Source organism: Gopherus evgoodei, unplaced genomic scaffold, assembly GCF_007399415.2.
Source record: "Gopherus evgoodei ecotype Sinaloan lineage unplaced genomic scaffold, rGopEvg1_v1.p scaffold_34_arrow_ctg1, whole genome shotgun sequence".
NCBI lineage: Eukaryota > Metazoa > Chordata > Testudines > Testudinidae > Gopherus > Gopherus evgoodei.
In genome coordinates, this window is record NW_022060016.1 from 2,975,281 (window position 1) to 2,992,554 (window position 17,274).

Genomic DNA, 17,274 nt, shown 5'->3' on the forward strand with positions numbered 1-17,274 from the left:
TAGTGCTAGAGGGCCTCCAAAAGATAAAGTCCATGCTCGAAGGAGCTTGCATGTCACTTTGATCTGTCTGGGGTCCAGTCACTGTGGGGTCTGGGCACAAAACACATGTTTAATCCAAGCTATTTACCTGGTCCCTCATCCCTGTAGTATCTGAGCGCCTCACAGTCTCTAATGAATTTATCCCCATTGTGCAGGGGAGAAATTGAGGCCAGAGGAGGAGGTGACTTGCCTGAGAACACAGGGAGCTTATAGCAAAGCAGGGACTAGAACCTGGGTCTCCTAAATTTAAGGCTCACCAAAAAGCCGTTCTGTCCTAAGCTCTGTTTAGCTTCCGTTCCTGGTTTTGCACCCTCCACATAACCTTGCATGGTCACAGACCCCGCTGCTGGCTGGGCTGGGGTGGGGGTCACACGCCCACTGCTGAAAGTCCGCGCCCGGCTCCAGGGCCAGAGCGGGAAAGGAGCTGGGTCCCCAGCTGCCTTCCCATGACATTGCCCCGGGACTGGGGCCAGGCTCAGGCCATGAGCCGCCCCCACCTCTGGCCCTGGAGCCCAGGGACAGGGGGCAAATCAGGCCATGAGCCGCCCCCACCACTGCCCAAGATGGGGGAATTGGCCTGGAAACTGCCCCCCCTTGTGTCCCGGGGGGGGGGTTCAGCTCGCCTCCACCGGGGCTGCCAGGCTCGGGCCTACGAGGCCTCTCCCAGCAGCGGGCTAACGTAGGCAGCTCTCCCGGCCCCGGGGGTAGGTTCCCGGCTGGCGCCGCCAGGCGACTGCCCGGCTCTAGCAGCCCGCGGCCCACCCAGGGCACCGCGGAGCCCGGGCTCCCCCTGGCGGAGCCGGCGGGGAACGACACCGTCCCACCCTGGACCCGAGGAACTACAACCCCCAGCATGCACCGCCGCGGCCGCACGGCCTGCCGGGGCGGGCCGCTCCGCAGCGGCGTCCGGGACTACGGCTCCCAGCAGGCCGCGCGATGGGAGGGCACCGGATATCCGGTGGGAAGGGAAGGGGGGAAGAAACGGAGGGGGAAGAAGAAGGTCTGGGGGGGCTGCTAAAGACGGGACCATCATGGTAAGAGGGGAACACCACGGCGGGGTTCTATGGGGGCATGTGGGTCTGCCTTCCCTGTCCCTGGGGGAGGGGATGTGGGTCTGGCTTCCCTGTCCCTGGGGGAGGGGATGTGGGTCTGGCTTCCTTATCCCTGGGGGAGGGGATGTGGGTCTGGCTTCCCTGTCCCTGGGGGAGGGGATGTGGGTCTGGCTTCCCTGTCCCTGGGGGAGGGGATGTGGGTCTGGTTTCCCTATCCCTGGGGGAGGTGCTCCATTGGGTGATATGTGGTTTTCATTCCTGGGGAAAATCGGGGCCCTTATTAGGGGAGGGATTTGGGTCAGGATCTCCAGCCCCATGGTCTAGATTATGCTTTTTCCTGCCAGGAGTGCAGGGGACAGGACTAGATGACCTTTTGGGGAAGGGGAGAGGCACCACTGGTGGTTTCTCTGTAGGAGAAAGATGTGGGGCCAGGCTCCCTATCCTGGGAGGGGAAAGAGGATGCACCATTGGGGTATAAGCTCCCCCACCCCTGCAGAAGTACAGAGCAGTCCCAGTGCCCGAGGAGGGAGGCTTTTGGGGGATAAGATATTTGATAGGCACAAGGACTGGAGGTAGGTAACAGAAGAAGACTGGGGCTGTTTCTGCAGTGCTCTTACTGCTGCGTGGGCTACGTATGAGAGTTGCTCAGCTGTTGCTGACAAGCAGCCATCTCTGGTGTGGGATGCAGCTGCAGATGCATCTCTGGTGTGGGAAGCTGTTTATTCAGGGGTCCCCTCGACTAGCACCAGCTGATCACAGAAATTGTCTTCTGCTTTAAGGGGCGAGGGTAGGAGGCTCTGAGTTCTAGTCCCTGTTGTCTTTATGAATTTCTGAGGTGCCACATGGTGTGGCATTGTGACAAGTGGGGAGATTTTAGATGATCACAGATTTGGGCTGATATCATCCAATCAGGGGGTTCCTGGACCCCTTGAGTGGCCCCATCTGACCTAGTCTGGTTTAATCCCAGTGGCACAGGGGATTCATAATGATATCCAGACACTTCTGTGCCTAATCCAGTTGTTCCACGGTGGGCTGAGGGAGACAAAGCTGTTACCATCTTGATGGGATGGTCACAAAAAAGCCACCAGCACATATGGGCTTGGTCCTGGAGATTGAGGACTGAATTCTGTGTGTGTAATTGAATTGCAAAAGTTAGAGATAGAAAAGACCTATTCGATTCTCCAGTCCATTTCCCTGCAAATGCAGGAGTGTCCCCTTCAGTCTATCTCCTGAGGCCTTGACTAATAGAGTTTGAAACACCAGTGATACTCAATAGGCCATCTGCAGGCCAAATGTGGCCCACAAAGGCTTCCTGGTTGGCCCTCTAGCCTACCTTAAAAAAGATTTCTTATTAAATTCACAAACAGTGGTATGCTGCCTATCATTTGCCTATGACTTCCTTAGTAACTTACTGGATCTTAAGTTCTCACGTTAACATTGGCTATGATTGCGCTTGGACACCACCCATTTTTTCATTAGTGATGGAAATGGAGCCAAAAATGAATGTGAGTGGGAGTGAACGTCGCAAAGTTGACAGTGAAACCCAAGTGGACAGGAGATCTTCTTTTTATGATGCCAGCTCATTTAAACGCAAAACCTGTGTGTTTAATGTGCTAAACCACTGCACCTCTCTGTAAGGTCATCAGCGTGAGGCACCGCTTTGAATCAAAGCACAGTAACTTCCATAAGGCCTGTCCTCATGGCAATGTTGCAAGGTGTGACAACACTGAAAATCTGACATCTTTATATCACACTTCAAATGTCGTTCTCATAACATCAGCGACTGTATAGGAAAAAGCAATAGCTGCTTCATTTCGGATATGTTGGTTCTAGCTTAAAAGAAAAAGCCTTTCCTGGATGCCAAGCTTGTCAAGGAGTGCCATTGGAAATGCTGGAGGAGCTTTTTGTTGGAGATAAAAACAAAGATGACATTGTCAAACGTGTGAAGCAAGTTACCCTATCTGATTCCACCACAGTGTGAAGATTGGAGCTAATTTATGGGGATTATTTGTCAGCGCTTGCTTTCTGGTTTCAAAAACGCCAAATATGTGTCTCTTGCAGTGGACGAATCCGGTCATTTAAGTGACACTGCCCATTTATTGCTGCTTGTTAGAGTTTTATGATGGTGAAATTGTCAGGAAGAATTTTTGTGCTTAATACCATTAGAAACCTACACTTCAGAAGAGAGCATTTTTTAAAAAATAAAAGGCTTTTTAAAGGGAAAAAAAAAAGTTTAGGTCTGTAGGAAGTAAACTTGCTTGTTACATGACAGGGAAAGAGGAGAGCTTTGCTTCACCTTTGGCAGTGATACACCCTTCATTAAAGACACCTCAGTGCATTATTCACCAGACTGTCCTCTGCGGTAAATTGTCTGGGGAAAAAAGAGAGTATTGTGACGAGATAAATGAACTACATATGGTCAACTTCTCGCTTACAACATAGTCTTTTTAAAGCTGTTTTACAAGACATTTCAGCCAAATACAGTGACCTGTTGCCACACAGTGACATTCACTGGTTAAGTTGGTGCTGGTCCTGCTTTGAGCAGGAAGTTTGACTAGATGACCTCCTGAGGTCTCTCCCACCCTAATATTCTATGATTCTAGTGGGCATGTGTTAGAGAGGTTTTGTGCACTTCAAAAAGAAATAATAGAATTTCTTTCAAACCACAGGACCAACAAGGCTTGTGAGTTCTGGAATTTATGAATGATGCCCCTCTATGTCACAGGTAGCTTTTCTGTGTGATAGTACTGGTCACTTGAATTCCCTCAATTTGCAGATCCCAGGCCATGCAAGCAGTGTCAGGGATTTGTTTGCAAAAGTGTGCACCTTTCAAAGGAATCTTGAAATCTTTCAGACAAACTTAACACGAAAGATGTTGCACTTTCCCACACTGCATGTTGTTGCTACAGATGAAAACGATGCACAAATTCCTAAACCATCTGATTGAAAATTTTAAAATGCAATTTGAGATTTTTAAAATTCTGAAGGATTTGTTTTTATTTTTGTGATCCATTTATTGTCTCTGCTGATGGACCTTGCCCTTCTGAAGCAAAGAACATTCTTGATTCAGTTGATGAAGATGCCTTTCAATTAAAAAAATTTAAATCTCTGGAGCTCAGATGTCTTGAAGGCAAAATTCAGAGAAGTGAGACTTTGTGATTTCTAGTTTCAATATGCTGACCAGTTTCAGAGTAGCCAAAATCTAGTTGTCTATCTTTTAACAATGTTTAGATCAACGGACCCCTGCAAATCTGGATTTTCTAGCATGAACTTCATAAAAAACCAGCACCACAGTTTTTTGACATGAGCATCTTCACCAGTGTATGCACCTTGCCCTGACCCCCCACAAACCACTCTTCACAAAGCTTGCTGGAGATCCTCGATGTCACCTCTCCCATTAGAGATTGGCTCAAACACAGGTAATAACGTTGACAAACTTTGTTAAAAGACAGAAACGCTAATACTTATGTTGCAGTCAAAGTCTTTATTGGCAGCTGAAGTTTTCTTTGCTTGGGTTTTTTTTGTCAGCCTTCTGTGCAAATGGCCCGCCTCTTGTTATACAAGTCTCAAATCAGCCTGCGGGTCAATCTAATTGTGTATCACTGCCCTAAGCCATGTGGCTTCCACCACTTCCCCCAGGGAGGCGATTTCACAGCCTAGCAGATCTTATGGTCGGAAAATGAATCCTGCTGAGAGCTGCCTGATGCTCATGGCAACCTCAGAGCTGTTGAAATGTGTGTGTGTTGCTGTGCAGCTTGGTGCACAGGGCACTGGCATGCGATGTGGGTTTGACTCCCTGCTCTGCCTGCTTCAGAGCAGAAGTTTTCATCCCGGGTTGTTCCAAATCAGACCTGGTAGGGAGTTGAACCCACATCCCAGGGCAGGGCCTGAAGTACCCAGCTATAGCCAGTTTTCTGACCCAAAAACCTTCATGACAAAAGTTTATTGGAAGCAGATAGGTCTTTGTGAAATGTTTTGGCTTTGAGATCTCGTTTTGGTGAATTTGTTCTGGCTAGCTCTGACCCTGACACGGAGTCTGCATGTTCCCTTTCTGTTAACCTCCTGGCTAATGCGCCAGTTAGTCCCCTGCCCAGCTGCTGCCCATCCTGTACATCCTCGTGGGGGTCACTAGAGTGAATCAGTCTCCAGGGACCTCGGCCTGGCATTTCTCCTCCACCATAAACTCTCTCAGGACTGGGAACAGTTCAGCCCTCTCAGCTGCAGTGGGATCTGAGACACCTTGTCCTGGAACAGTGGCAGGAAAAACTCCTCATTCTGATCCGTTTTCTTGGCTGCCCAGCCCTTTGCTCTGACACAGACAGGTCCTAACACACCCAGCACAAGCTCAAAACCAAGTCTCTTGGCTACATAACAAGCCCACTCCAATGTTTGCTTGGGGAGGGAGGGGAGAATCTAATTGACGTGTTACTGTCTGTTGTCAGCTAGAGATTCTCTGTCTGCCCACCCCTCTGAGTTGTTGTGTTGAGCGCAATCAAGGATGTTCTGAGCCTCATAAGTAGATGAGGAAAACTGGGGGTGGGCTGGTGCCAGTCCCTTCGCCCTGGTGGGAGTGAACTGTGCAAATAATGTTCAGTCTGAGCCCTAAGGCTCCTGAAAGAGATGGTTTTCTCCCTTATTGCCCTTTGTAAGAGATGTTTGACACAGATAGGGGCCTGTAACGATGCAGGACTCACCCCCTGCGGCGCCCCCTGCTGGTCTTTTCTGGGAATTATCTCTGCCAGCCTTGGCACATCCTCTGTAGGCTGGTATCCCACTTCCGCTTCGCCGCCGTTTCCCTCCCTGGACTCCGGTGCCCCATTATCTGGGGTGCTGCACCCTGGCAGTACACTCATCAGTCTCAGGGTTTCCCGTCTCTGGGGAACCCCCACCCACTATCCCACCTTGTCATAGGCTACTGCCAGTCACCAGCTAGCCACCACACCCTGGAGCAGACTGCAGTGCCATCCACTCATCACAGGCAAGGTTGGGTCTGGACCTGTTGTCTGTCTCTGCAACAAGGCCCTGCAGCCTGGCGAGTTGCCAGCCTAGAGCTCCCCAGTCCCTCTGGCCTTTCCCCAGCCCTGCTCCTCTCCGGTACTCTACTCAGGTCCCTGCACCCAGGCCCATCTCCCTCTACAGCTAGAGAGAGACTGTGTGTGCCGGGTATGGTCTGGTTGGGGTGTGGCTCCCAGCTGTGTCTGCTTCCCCAGTCAGCCTGGGAGCTGCTTGCCCAGCCCTTTGCTGGGCTGTTCTAAGCCCCTCGGGGCAGGAGTGGGTGACCATCCCGCTACAGGCCATATGAAGCTCTCACACCTGATGTGATGTGTGGCTATAAAGGGAGGTCTCCTCTCGGAGTAGCTGCCCGGTCTCTTTGCTTTTGATGTTGCTAGCAATTGTTTCAGCTTAGACCCTGGTGGTCAGTAATTGCTGGGATACAGAGGATGTACCAGCACGGCTGCTGTTGGGTTGAACTGGGGTATCTGAGGCTGTCAGTTCATAGAATCACAGAATATCAGGGTTGGAAGGGACCTCAGGAGCTCATCTAGTCCAACCCCCTGCTCAAAGCAGGACCAATTCCCAACTAAATCATCCCAGCCAGGGCTTTGTCAAGCCTGACCTTAAAAACCTCTAAAGAAGGAGATTCCACCACCTCCCTAGGTAACGCATTCCAGTGCTTCACCAGCCTCCTAGTGAAAAAGTTTTTCCTAATAGCCAACCTAAACCTCCCCCACTGCAATCCCCCCTCACTCTTCTCTTCTGCAGACTAAACAATCCCAGTTCCCTCAGCCTCTCCTCGTAAGTCATGTGCTCCAGCCCCCAATCATTTTTGTTGCCCTCCGCTGGACTCTTTCCAATTTTTCCACATCCTTCTTGTAGTGTGGGGCCCAAAAGTGGACACAGTACTCCAGATGAAACCTTACCAATGTCAAATAGAGGGGAATGATCACGTCCCTCGATCTGCTGGCAGATCTTGGTTGAGCGTGAGTGCTGCCATATCCCCCAGGGTGGGGGAATTGGAGCCTGGGGAGCGATGAGGTTTGCTTGGCATGGGATCCAAACCCAGGGCTGGCGCCGTTTGCTTCAGGTCAGCGTCTCGGTGCAGAGATGAGGAGCAAGTGGCTGTTTGGTGACATTGCAGGGTTCTGCAAGAAAAGCAGAGTAGTAGGTCTAGCTGTGGGGGAGAGTTGGAGTTTGGAAAAGCCATTGAGTGCTCCACACTGAGTGAGATCATCTTTCCTACCCTCAAACACGAAGCTTGGGTGAGTGGAGTGCTGCTGGAACTGGCCACCTCTCTGACCCTCCTGCTTGTTCTTCTCCTTGCTGAGGCCTGAATGTGAGACACAGGTTGAGATGGGATTCCTGGGCTCCATTCTCTCTGCCACTAATTCACTGACACACCTTGTCCCCTCCTCCTGCCATCTGTGGAATGGGGATGGGGCTATTTCCCAGCTAGCAGCATGAGGATTAGCGGCAGCGTGTGAAGTGGTTTGAGATCTTTGGATGCTGAGTCCTAGCGAAATTTAAGGAAAAACTAGCTTAAAATGCGGGAGGTGGGGGGTCTGTGCAGTGCTCCCTCTCTCCTGCGTTTTGTCTGCCTGCTGTCAATAGTCTGAAAATGAGCAAGATTCCCCCCCACCCATGGGTTCATGCAACCAACCGGCTCTGTGCTGGAGCCATGCCAGCTGCTCGTCTGAATTTCCTCTGATCAAGCCCTTTCTCCTGGCTCAGAATGTAAGACCTTGCAGGCTGCTTGGAGGACTCATGCCCTTCCCTGCTTAGCAAGGTCCTGCAGTGTAGTGAGGCAGCTCCTTCTGGGGAGGAGCCATCTGCTGTGACCCCTCCGATAGTGCTGCTTATTCATAGATTTCAAGGCCAGCAGGAGCTGTTGTGATCATCTGGATTGACCCCATGGATAACCCAAGCCAGAGAACTGGCCCAAAACAGTTCCCAGAGCAGATCTTTTAGATAAACATCCCATCCTTGATTTAAACTTGGTCAGTGCTGGAGAATCCACCACGACCCTTGGTGGGTTTGTTCCCATAGTTAATTTCTCTCCCTGTTAAAAATTGACACCTTATTTCCAGTCTGAATTTGTTCTGCTTTCACTTCCAGCCATTGGATCGCGTTCGACCTTCCTCTGCTAGATTGAAGAGCCCATTATTAAATATTTGCATTGTAGATACTGATAGAGTGGGATTAAGTCACCTCTTAACCTTGTCTTTGTTAAGGTAAATAAATTGAGCTCCTTGAATCTATCACGATAAGGCAGGTTTCTAACCCTTTGATCATTCTCGTGGCTCTTCTCTGACCCCTCTCCAATTTATCCACATCCTCCTTGAGTGGTGGGCACTAGAACTGGACGCAGGATTCCAGCAGCGGTCAGACCAGGGCCAAATACAGAGATAAAATCACCTCTCTGCTCCTGCTCAAGAGTCCCCTGTTTGATGCATCCCAGGATTGCATTAGCTCTTAGCCACAGGGTCTTTGGGAGCTTGTGTTCAGCTGATCATCCACCACCACCTCTGAGTCACTTGCTTCCCAGGATACAGTGTCTGGTGCTTAGACCCCAGAGGAGCTTTGCAAGCAGTGATCTCGCTGGCTGGGATGTGAGGCCTCAGTGTTATGGTGTGGTTCCTGGTGACGGGAAGGAACCCTCAGAAAGGGAAGGAGGATTCACACAGGCCTAGCTTATTGCTCTGACATGAGACAGAGGCTGGTGGGCTCCAGTGGAGGAAAGAGGCTGGGACCAGCAGGGGAATGGACAGAGGAGTCGCAAACTGTGCCTGTGGTTTCTCCTGCTCTGAGGCATCCCTGCGTCAACACCGCCTCCCTTATCTGTTGCTCACACAGCCTGGCAGAATGGGTGAGGTGGGAGGAGGCGCAGGACGTGTTGTCTTTATGTGCACAGCCACAGGAGGCCAGCGGGTGAAAGGGAGGGACATGATCTTTTCAGAGAGAGCAGCTGACAAAGGGCTCCCAAAGTGGGGCAGGTTCGGGGAGACGCCCACTGAAGACACCATGTTCGAAGGCAGTTCTGCACCTCTTTCCTCTGGGAAATACCTTGGTGAGGGGGAGATCTGCCCTGTCCTGTCCCCCACTGCCTGATTCTTGCCGACTGCTCGCTAAGGCACAGCTGTGTCTGCAGAGGGCACGTGCCATGCTGGCATGGTCAGACAGACCCTCCTTTCAAGGTGTGCTGTGTCCACAGAGAGACAACGGCTCCATCTTCATGGAGCAACAGCCCCCAGACTCTGCCCCACAGCTGCTGCTGCTTAGCAATCCTCTTTATTACATACCTAAAGACTAGCCAAGACGAGGCCTTGTCATGCAAGGCGCTGTACATACGATAGTGGACCGCTCTTGCCCCAAAGAGCAGGCAATCGAAATATACCAGACAGAGCCGGGAGGGGGCGAGTGTGAATAAAGCGATGGCAGCGATGAATGTGTCTGTGCCATGACTTTATTTTTGGGTGGGATTACTTAGGGAGGGAATTGGAGCAATGGAAAGAGGAGGGGGACAGCACAGGGGAGAACAGGGTGAGTGGGGCTGAGGGAGGGAGCAAGCAGCCAGTGAGCACAGGGCAGAGGAAGTCTAGCTAGTCACAGAATTTTCTGCGGTTCAGAGTAAAGGTCCCTGCATTGGTGGCTCGAGCTCTGAACAGCCGGGCTCTCTGCCAGCTGACGTGAGGGGGAGGGGAGGCACCACCCTCCTAGGAGCCTGCGGGCTGCCCCATGTTCAAGCAGCAGCGTCCGGGGGTGTGTGGTGCCAGGGTTGGGGAGGGCTCAGTGGGATGCCCATAACCCTGCCTGCTCTCTGTGCAGATTCGCTTCATCCTCATCCAGAACCGGGCCGGCAAGACGCGCCTGGCCAAGTGGTACATGCAGTTCGATGATGACGAGAAGCAGAAGCTCATTGAGGAGGTGCACGCTGTGGTCACGGTGCGAGATGCGAAGCACACCAACTTCGTGGAGGTAAGGCCCCCCGGCATGCCGAACGGGCGGCCGACTGACGCCCCAGCCTATGCTGCAGGGCCTCCGAGGCTGGGGCAGCTGTAATCTTGTCCTCTCTGGTACAACCCTTTAATTTATACCAACCCTGGATTTGGAGATCTCCATGGCTGAGCCCTCTGGCTGCTGGGTCCTGCTGTGGCTGCAGCCTGTGGATGGCCCCCGAGGCACCTCCGAATGCAATATGCTCATTATCCAGTCAAGGGGTGGTGGATCACCATAGCTAAAAACCAGCCATCAGCTGCTCAGCCCCTGGTCTCTTTGAGCAAGGAGCCAGCTTGTCTGTTTGAGGCAAGCCCAGCCAGTTGCATAGGGATTCACAATTCTCCTGGTATCTCTACTCTAGCCACAAGCCATTAATGCCTCATCTCATTGGAGTCATTCCAATCAGCCTGGGGGCAGCAAGCCAATGCTGAGCTGCCATGATCTGATGACATGGATATGGAGGAAGTGTGGCCTACTGGGTGGAGCACTGGACTGGGACTTGGGCGGCGGGGGAGGGGGACTTGGATTCTATTCCTGGCTGTGCCCTGGCCTGCTGCGTTACCTTGAGCAAATTGCTGCCACTCTCTTTGCCTCAGTTTCCCCATCTATAAAATGGGGCTAATGATTCTGCCCCTCCTTCATAAAGCACTTTGAGGTCTAAGGGTGAAAAGCACTAGACGTGAGCTAGGAATTATTCTACAGACTTGGGAATTGCTGGCGATACAGGTGACCCCTCGGGCTGTGCTGTCTCTGACTGGCTGCTCTGGGCTCCAGAAGGGGGCTAGCAGAAGGTGAGCGGGAGAGGGGGAGTTGTCTGATTCAGGTGCATCTCAGTGGGTAGCACAGACATCAGCAGGTCCTCTTCCTCTCTCTTCCAGTTCCGGAATTTTAAAATCATCTACCGCCGCTACGCAGGGCTGTACTTCTGCATCTGTGTGGATGTGAACGACAACAACCTGGCCTACCTGGAGGCCATCCACAACTTCGTGGAGGTGAGCCCTGTCTGCAGCCTCTGCCCTTCCCTTAGTATGACTCAATTGAGCTGTCTCGAGGCCTGGTCCTTTGTGTCAGCTCCTCAGAGGGACGGCAGCCCTAAAAGGACCGTGAGCTGCTTTCAGCAGCCCCTCTCTGTGCTGGCAGGACAGTCAGCAGTTCCTGCCCCTCTGATGTCAGCTGTGATGGGACATAAAGATGGTGCCTCGTCCTTCAGGTAGACTGGGGACTGTGCGTGTGTTAAAGGGGGTCAGGGTTGCAGATTCCACTGGCTGTAAGGGATCTCCTTTGGTGACCCTTTTCTGAGGCAGAGGCATATCCTGCCCAGGCAATGGTCTGAACCGTTGCAGCGGCTGGAAGCTGAAACTAGAGGAAAGGTTGACACCATTGGAACAAGTGACCTGGAGACAGAGTAGATTTTCCATCCCTTAGAGTCTTAAATCCAGGCTGGCTGTGTCTTTCTAAACAACCTGGGCTGGCTCAGGCAGGGATCCTGTGTGGGATTCTGTGGGCTGTGCTATGCGGGTGATCAGACCGGACAATCACAATGGTCCCTTGTGGCTTTAGCATCTCTGACCAAAAGGTGGCATGGCTCCCTCCTTCTCACAGTCTCTGAAATCCAGCTCTCCTTTCTCTTGGCCCAGGTTTTGAATGAATATTTCCACAACGTCTGTGAACTGGACCTGGTCTTCAACTTCTACAAGGTGAGCTCAGCCCGGCGGGGAGGGAAGCAAGGGGCCAGTCGCTCTGCGGTTCCATGCAGGTGCTGCATAACATGGTCTTGTGTCAGATGTACCTACAGGCTGGGGGACCATACTGTGGGAAGCAGTGACTCTGAAAAAGATGTGGGGGAAGGGAGTGGATAATCAGCTGAACATGAGCTCCCCCTGCAATGCTGTGGCTAAAAAGGCCAATGCAATCCTTGGATGCATCAACAGAGGAATCTCAAGCAGGAGTGGAGAGAATCCTGTTTCTATGATAAATTATTTTACTTCTGCATTTGGCCCTGGTGCTACCACTGCTGGAATCCTGTGTCCGGTTCTGGTGCCCACAATCCAAGAAGGATGTTGATAAATTGGAGGGGGTCAGAGAAGAGCTACGAGAATGATTAAAGGATTAGAAAATATGCTTTATCGTGACAGATTTATCTTAACAAAGCAACTCTTAGACAGGGATCAAGTCACTGCCTGTCAGTACCTACGCAGGGAACAAATATTGAATAATGGGCTCTTTAGCACAGCAAGCGAAGGTCTAACATGATCCAGTAGCTGGAAGCTGAAGCCCGACAAATTCAGATTGGAAATTAGATGTACATTTTTAACAGAGCATCAATAACCAGTGGGACATTTGACCGGGATTGTGGTGGATTCTCCATCGCTGACAATTTTAAAATCAAGAGTGGATGTTTTTCTAAGAGATCTGCTCTAGGAGTTATGGGACCTGTGCTACACAGGATGATCCCAAAGGTCCCTTCTGGCTGCGGAATCTATGAATCATTGCTGCACAGAGCATGCTTGGCCTCCCTCTTTCCTGGGTGGGAGGGGAGGGAGGTTTAAACATTCAAAATATAATGTGTTGTCCCTGATGACCCTTCCAGCTTCACAGGGCAGATCCCATGCAACCCTGTGGCATTCCGGTAGATAAATCCCCCCTTGTGGGTTGGGGGATTTTAGAGGGCTGGAATGTAGCAGGGAGAGGTTCAGCATGCTGGTCTCTATTTGATGGCTATGGACCCACTTGCCAGGCCTCAGTTCTGTGAGGGTCCTGCTGTGTCAGGGTCACTCTTCTGCTCTGGGGGAGGACACAGGTGCCAGTCTTTTTATCCTCCCATGGCACTTGGGATGCAGCAAGTGGCAGAACTGGTCACAGTGCTGTCCTTGGGAATGCGTTTCGATGCCACTTGATGGACGAACCCAGGTGCTGAACACCAGGCTGCCGGTATGCTGCAGACTTCCCCAGAGGGAGAGGCAGTGCTGAGGCTGTCCTCAGGGCACCTGGCTCACAGGTGGTCTGTTCTTGCGGCAGGTTTACACCGTGGTGGACGAGATGTTCCTAGCTGGCGAGATCCGCGAGACGAGCCAAACGAAAGTCCTGAAACAGCTGCTTATGCTGCAGTCCTTGGAATGAGAGAACTGGATCGAATCGGCCCCATCCCCTACCCTGCCCGGGACTCCTCCTTGTCCCTGAATCAATGACTGTCTCAGAGCAAATTTAGCCACTCTCCATTGGGGGGAAGGGACGCCCCCTCAAATGGATCAGAACAAGTTGAAAATTTCAGTCCCACCTCCCCCATGCTTGAATGTGGCAGCTGAGATCCCGGGTGGGTGGGTCTAATGGAAGAGAGCAACTGTATTTTGAAAAAAAAACCACAAAACACAATGTTTTTGGGCCCTGACACAACCATCCCCGATCTCTGTGCTTTCCCTCCATATAACCAGCGTGCTGTCTCCCCCTCACACCTCTGTTCATGTCAGTGTGTGTGCTGAGTCTGCACTAGAAGTGGGACCACAACTGTGTGTTATGCATTGGTGAGTGGTAGCCATACCATATGGCTAGTGATGTATTGAAGTAAACCGTCTGTGAAACACTCCTTCCTCTGTGGTGGTCTCTGAAGGGCCCTGCAGAAGCAGGAGGGAGGAAGTGGGGGTGGAGTTCTTGGAGGTAAATTTGACATGAGGCTCTGAGGTGCAAGCAGGAAACTCCTGTTGGGTGTTGCTGTCTGGCACTGGGAGCAGTTCGTGTCCTCAGCGAGCTCGGTGTCTAGTGGCCTCAGGTATTCCCCACTTTCAGAGCCTCTACCGGTTCAACAGCACAGTCAGTCATCGGAGCTGGTGGGGAAAGAGGTACATGGGGGAGAGGGTAGGTTTTCCCCCATGGAAAAATGTTTGTTTTGACTAAATTTTGAATGGAAAATCTTTTTTTAAAAAAAAACAACACAAACCAGAAAAAACCCCTATGTTTTCGGTCAAATTATTTCAATTCTGAAATGTTGCTGTCATGCATCATGGGACTTGTAGTTCAGGCACCTTTATGCTCCCATTCTCCCCATAGGCTGGACTCCCTGGTTCAATGGCCACTCTCATGATGCACCAGAGTCTTCTCTTTTGGAGGGAGGCAGTGCATCATGGGAGATATAGTCTGGCTGCAAAGCCCAGCCCATAGAGAACAGGAGCCATGATGCACAGTTGCTATTTCAGGACTGAAATATTTTGGCTGTAATACTTAATATTTTGAGCTAAGTGAATCTGGTCAGGAGCTGCTGTGCGACCTTCAGATGCTGTAGGGAGTTCACCATAGACACGGGGATGTGTTGCTCTAATCAGCTTTCTCCAGAGCTTGGACTATCTACTGCTGAGGAATTTACCCTGGTGTCTCATGAAAGAGGCCACTGGTGCCATTCTCAGTTAGGAGCAATCGTGTCCCCTTGGCATTGTGCCCTGTTAGGGCTTTTCTCTCATGCTGTTTTCCTGGAGAATGCAGGCTGTTTTGGGGCAGCCCAGAATGCAGGGAAAGGTCCTTTCTCCTTGAGGTGAGGCCCGATTCTTTTTAGGAAGGTCTGTCCTCTCACCATGCATGAATGTTGCGGTGAACCACTACCCCATCTCAACTGGAACCACGCTGGGGTAATAGATCATTGGTTCATTGGGCCCAGGATCCTGTATGATACTTGTAGATCCCTCTAGGTAGTAGCCTGGTATCTTGCTCCTTATGCATCTCGGTAATGGCTCAGTCATGGCTCAGGATCTCGTTGTGTGAGGAGCTGTACGAGTGCCATACTAAAGAGATGGTGCCTACCCTGAATAATAAAACCTAGCTCTTATCACCCATAGCTTTCAAATGAGGACAGTGTCACCATCCCCTATTTAATAGAGCGGGACTTGGCCTAAGGCCAGCAGCAGAGCTAGGAATAAAATCAAGCTCTCCTGTGACCTAGTCTGGTGCTCTATCCACTAGGCATCTCTGCCTCTCCCTAATTGCAGCGGTAGTACCCTGCCCCCAGCGACAGCCACTGTCACTGTGGACATCTAGGAAGAACAAATGGGAGCTGTACGTACACGAGGAGAGACTCTACCTTTTTCAGAGTCTCTGCTTCCTAGGATAATCAACTGACCTTGAGCTCCCAGCACGATGCTGTGGCCAAAAAGGCTAATGCGATCCAGGGATGTATAAATGGGAATTTTGAGTAGGAGCAAAGATTTTATTTTCCCTCTGGATTTGGCACTGGTGTGACCACAGCTGGGATCCTGTGTCCAGTTCTGGTGCCCATAGTTTAAGAAGGACATTGATAAATTGCAGAGGGTGCAGAGAAGAGCGACGAGAATGATTAAAGGATTAGAAAACCTGCCTTAAAGTGATAGACTCTGGGAGCTCAATCTGTTTAACTTAACAAAGAGAAGGTTAAGGGGTGACTTGATCCCAGTCTATCAGTGCCGACATGGAGAACAAATCTTTGATAATGGGCTCTTCAGTCTGGCAGAGGAAGGTCCAGCATGATCCAATGGTTGAAAGCTGAAGATAGACACATTCAGTTTTGGAAGTGAGGCGTACATTTTTAACAGGGAAACTAATTAACCATTGGAACAGTTTACCAAGGGTCACTGTAGTCTCCATCACTGGCCATTTTTTCTGGCTTGGATGTTTTTTCTAGAAGATCTGCTTTAAATCAATCAGGGCAGTCCTAGGACCTGCGTTATCCAGGGGGTCAGGCCAGATGGTCACAATAGTTGCTGGGAATCTATGACTTGAGCTGGAATGCTCCAAAGGAAAGGGAAGGCCCAGAGGAAGTTAATGCCACACCTGAGGATAGAGAGGAACAATTCATCCCCGTACTATGAGTGTTTAATCACACCTCTCATCTTCACATGCAAAACTAGATCTGTGAAGGGTCAGAAAATGCCCAGACCCCCAGGCAGCGAATTCCACACGTTTATTCCTTCTCAAACAGGTGAATGCCCCTCTACTATAACCATGTACCCGCTTGTTCTTATGTTTACATGTGTCCTGCGATGCAACACCGGGCCCGACCCTAAAAGACTGCTGCTCTGGAGAGATGCAGGCTGGTCCATGTTTGATCCAAGCGCCAGCTAGACCTGGATCTTCAGCCAGCAGAGGGAACCCTTACTATGTATTCTAACCATGTGTCAGAATGTTCCCTCCTAACTACTTTATTCTCCCCTTGGATCATGGCTGCTATCCGGATGATCAAGCAAAGCAGCCTGAGCATAAAATGGATTATTTACTTATTATTAGTTATACTGAGTACTGAGTGTCCTGAGAGCAGGACCCTTTAAGGCGGTATGGTGCACAGTCCCACACGAACCGAGATCAGGGACGCACAATGACTGAGATACGGGTCCCATTGTGCTGGGCGCTGCACAGACACACAGTGACCAAGATCAGGTCCTGTCGTCTTGGGCGCTGCACACACACAGTGACCAAGATCAGGTCTTGTCGCCCCAGGTGCTGCAGACACACACTGACTGAGATCAGGGCCCTGTCGTGCCCGGCAGTAGCCCACACACACCGTGACTGAGATCAGGGCCCTATTGTGCCGGGCAGCAACCCACACACACAGTGAATGAGATCAGGGCCCTGTCATGCCATTCAGCTGCCCAGACACACAATAGGAGACAGTCCCTGACAGACAAAAGAGCGGACACTCTCAACAGACAAAAAGTGGGAGGAGATACTGAGGCACAGAGAGGAAAGGCCTTGCCCAAGGTCAGTGGCAGAGCTGGGAACAGAACCCTATGGTGCCTGGTGGCATCCAGTGTCCCAGCAATTGCCTCATCAACAGCCCCTTTGCTTGGTCCATGTAAAACTAGCGTAGGCAGTACAATGGAGAACAACTGTGCGCTGGCCTCCACCAAAGGATGACATGGCACCTAATGAGCGTTCTTATGTGCAAACCCTTCACAGCAATCCTGCTGGCTGTCTCTGCTTTTCTTCCTGAGCCCCCTGCCAACGAACCCCATCTTCCCTTTTCCCTTCATCTCTCCTCTCATGCCCGGTGCTCCCTCCAGCTCCCACAGTGCGAGCCCCTCTGAAAGCTCTCATGTTCCCCTGAGCCCACATCTGCTGCCCTCCCAGCCCAGTTGCATTCATTCCTATGCAGAGTGCCTGTGGGCGAGGACCGTCGCGTCCAGTGATTTCCCTACACCTCCCTTGAATTTCCCCAACACCCCCTCCCAGTTTT

At 51.3% G+C, this 17,274-nt stretch overlaps 1 protein-coding gene across 3 annotated transcripts; it reads left to right on the top strand.

Annotated features, from left to right (window-relative positions):
• Positions 1-979: 979 nt before the first annotated feature.
• Positions 980-13,668, top strand: AP2S1 (adaptor related protein complex 2 subunit sigma 1). 3 transcript variants are annotated; one of them, XM_030544565.1, is made up of 6 exons: positions 1,016-1,073; positions 4,323-4,510; positions 9,915-10,064; positions 10,964-11,077; positions 11,723-11,782; positions 13,104-13,668. In XM_030544565.1, exons 3-6 carry the CDS (start codon positions 9,972-9,974, stop codon positions 13,203-13,205), a joined length of 369 nt encoding a protein of 122 aa, XP_030400425.1. In that variant the 5' UTR covers positions 1,016-1,073; positions 4,323-4,510; positions 9,915-9,971; the 3' UTR covers positions 13,206-13,668. The 3 variants fall into 3 exon arrangements, with proteins under 3 accessions (XP_030400424.1, XP_030400426.1, XP_030400425.1); XM_030544564.1 differs by lacking the exon at positions 4,323-4,510 and having other exon boundaries at positions 980-1,073; XM_030544566.1 differs by lacking the exons at positions 4,323-4,510; positions 10,964-11,077 and having other exon boundaries at positions 980-1,073.
• Positions 13,669-17,274: the final 3,606 nt, after the last annotated feature.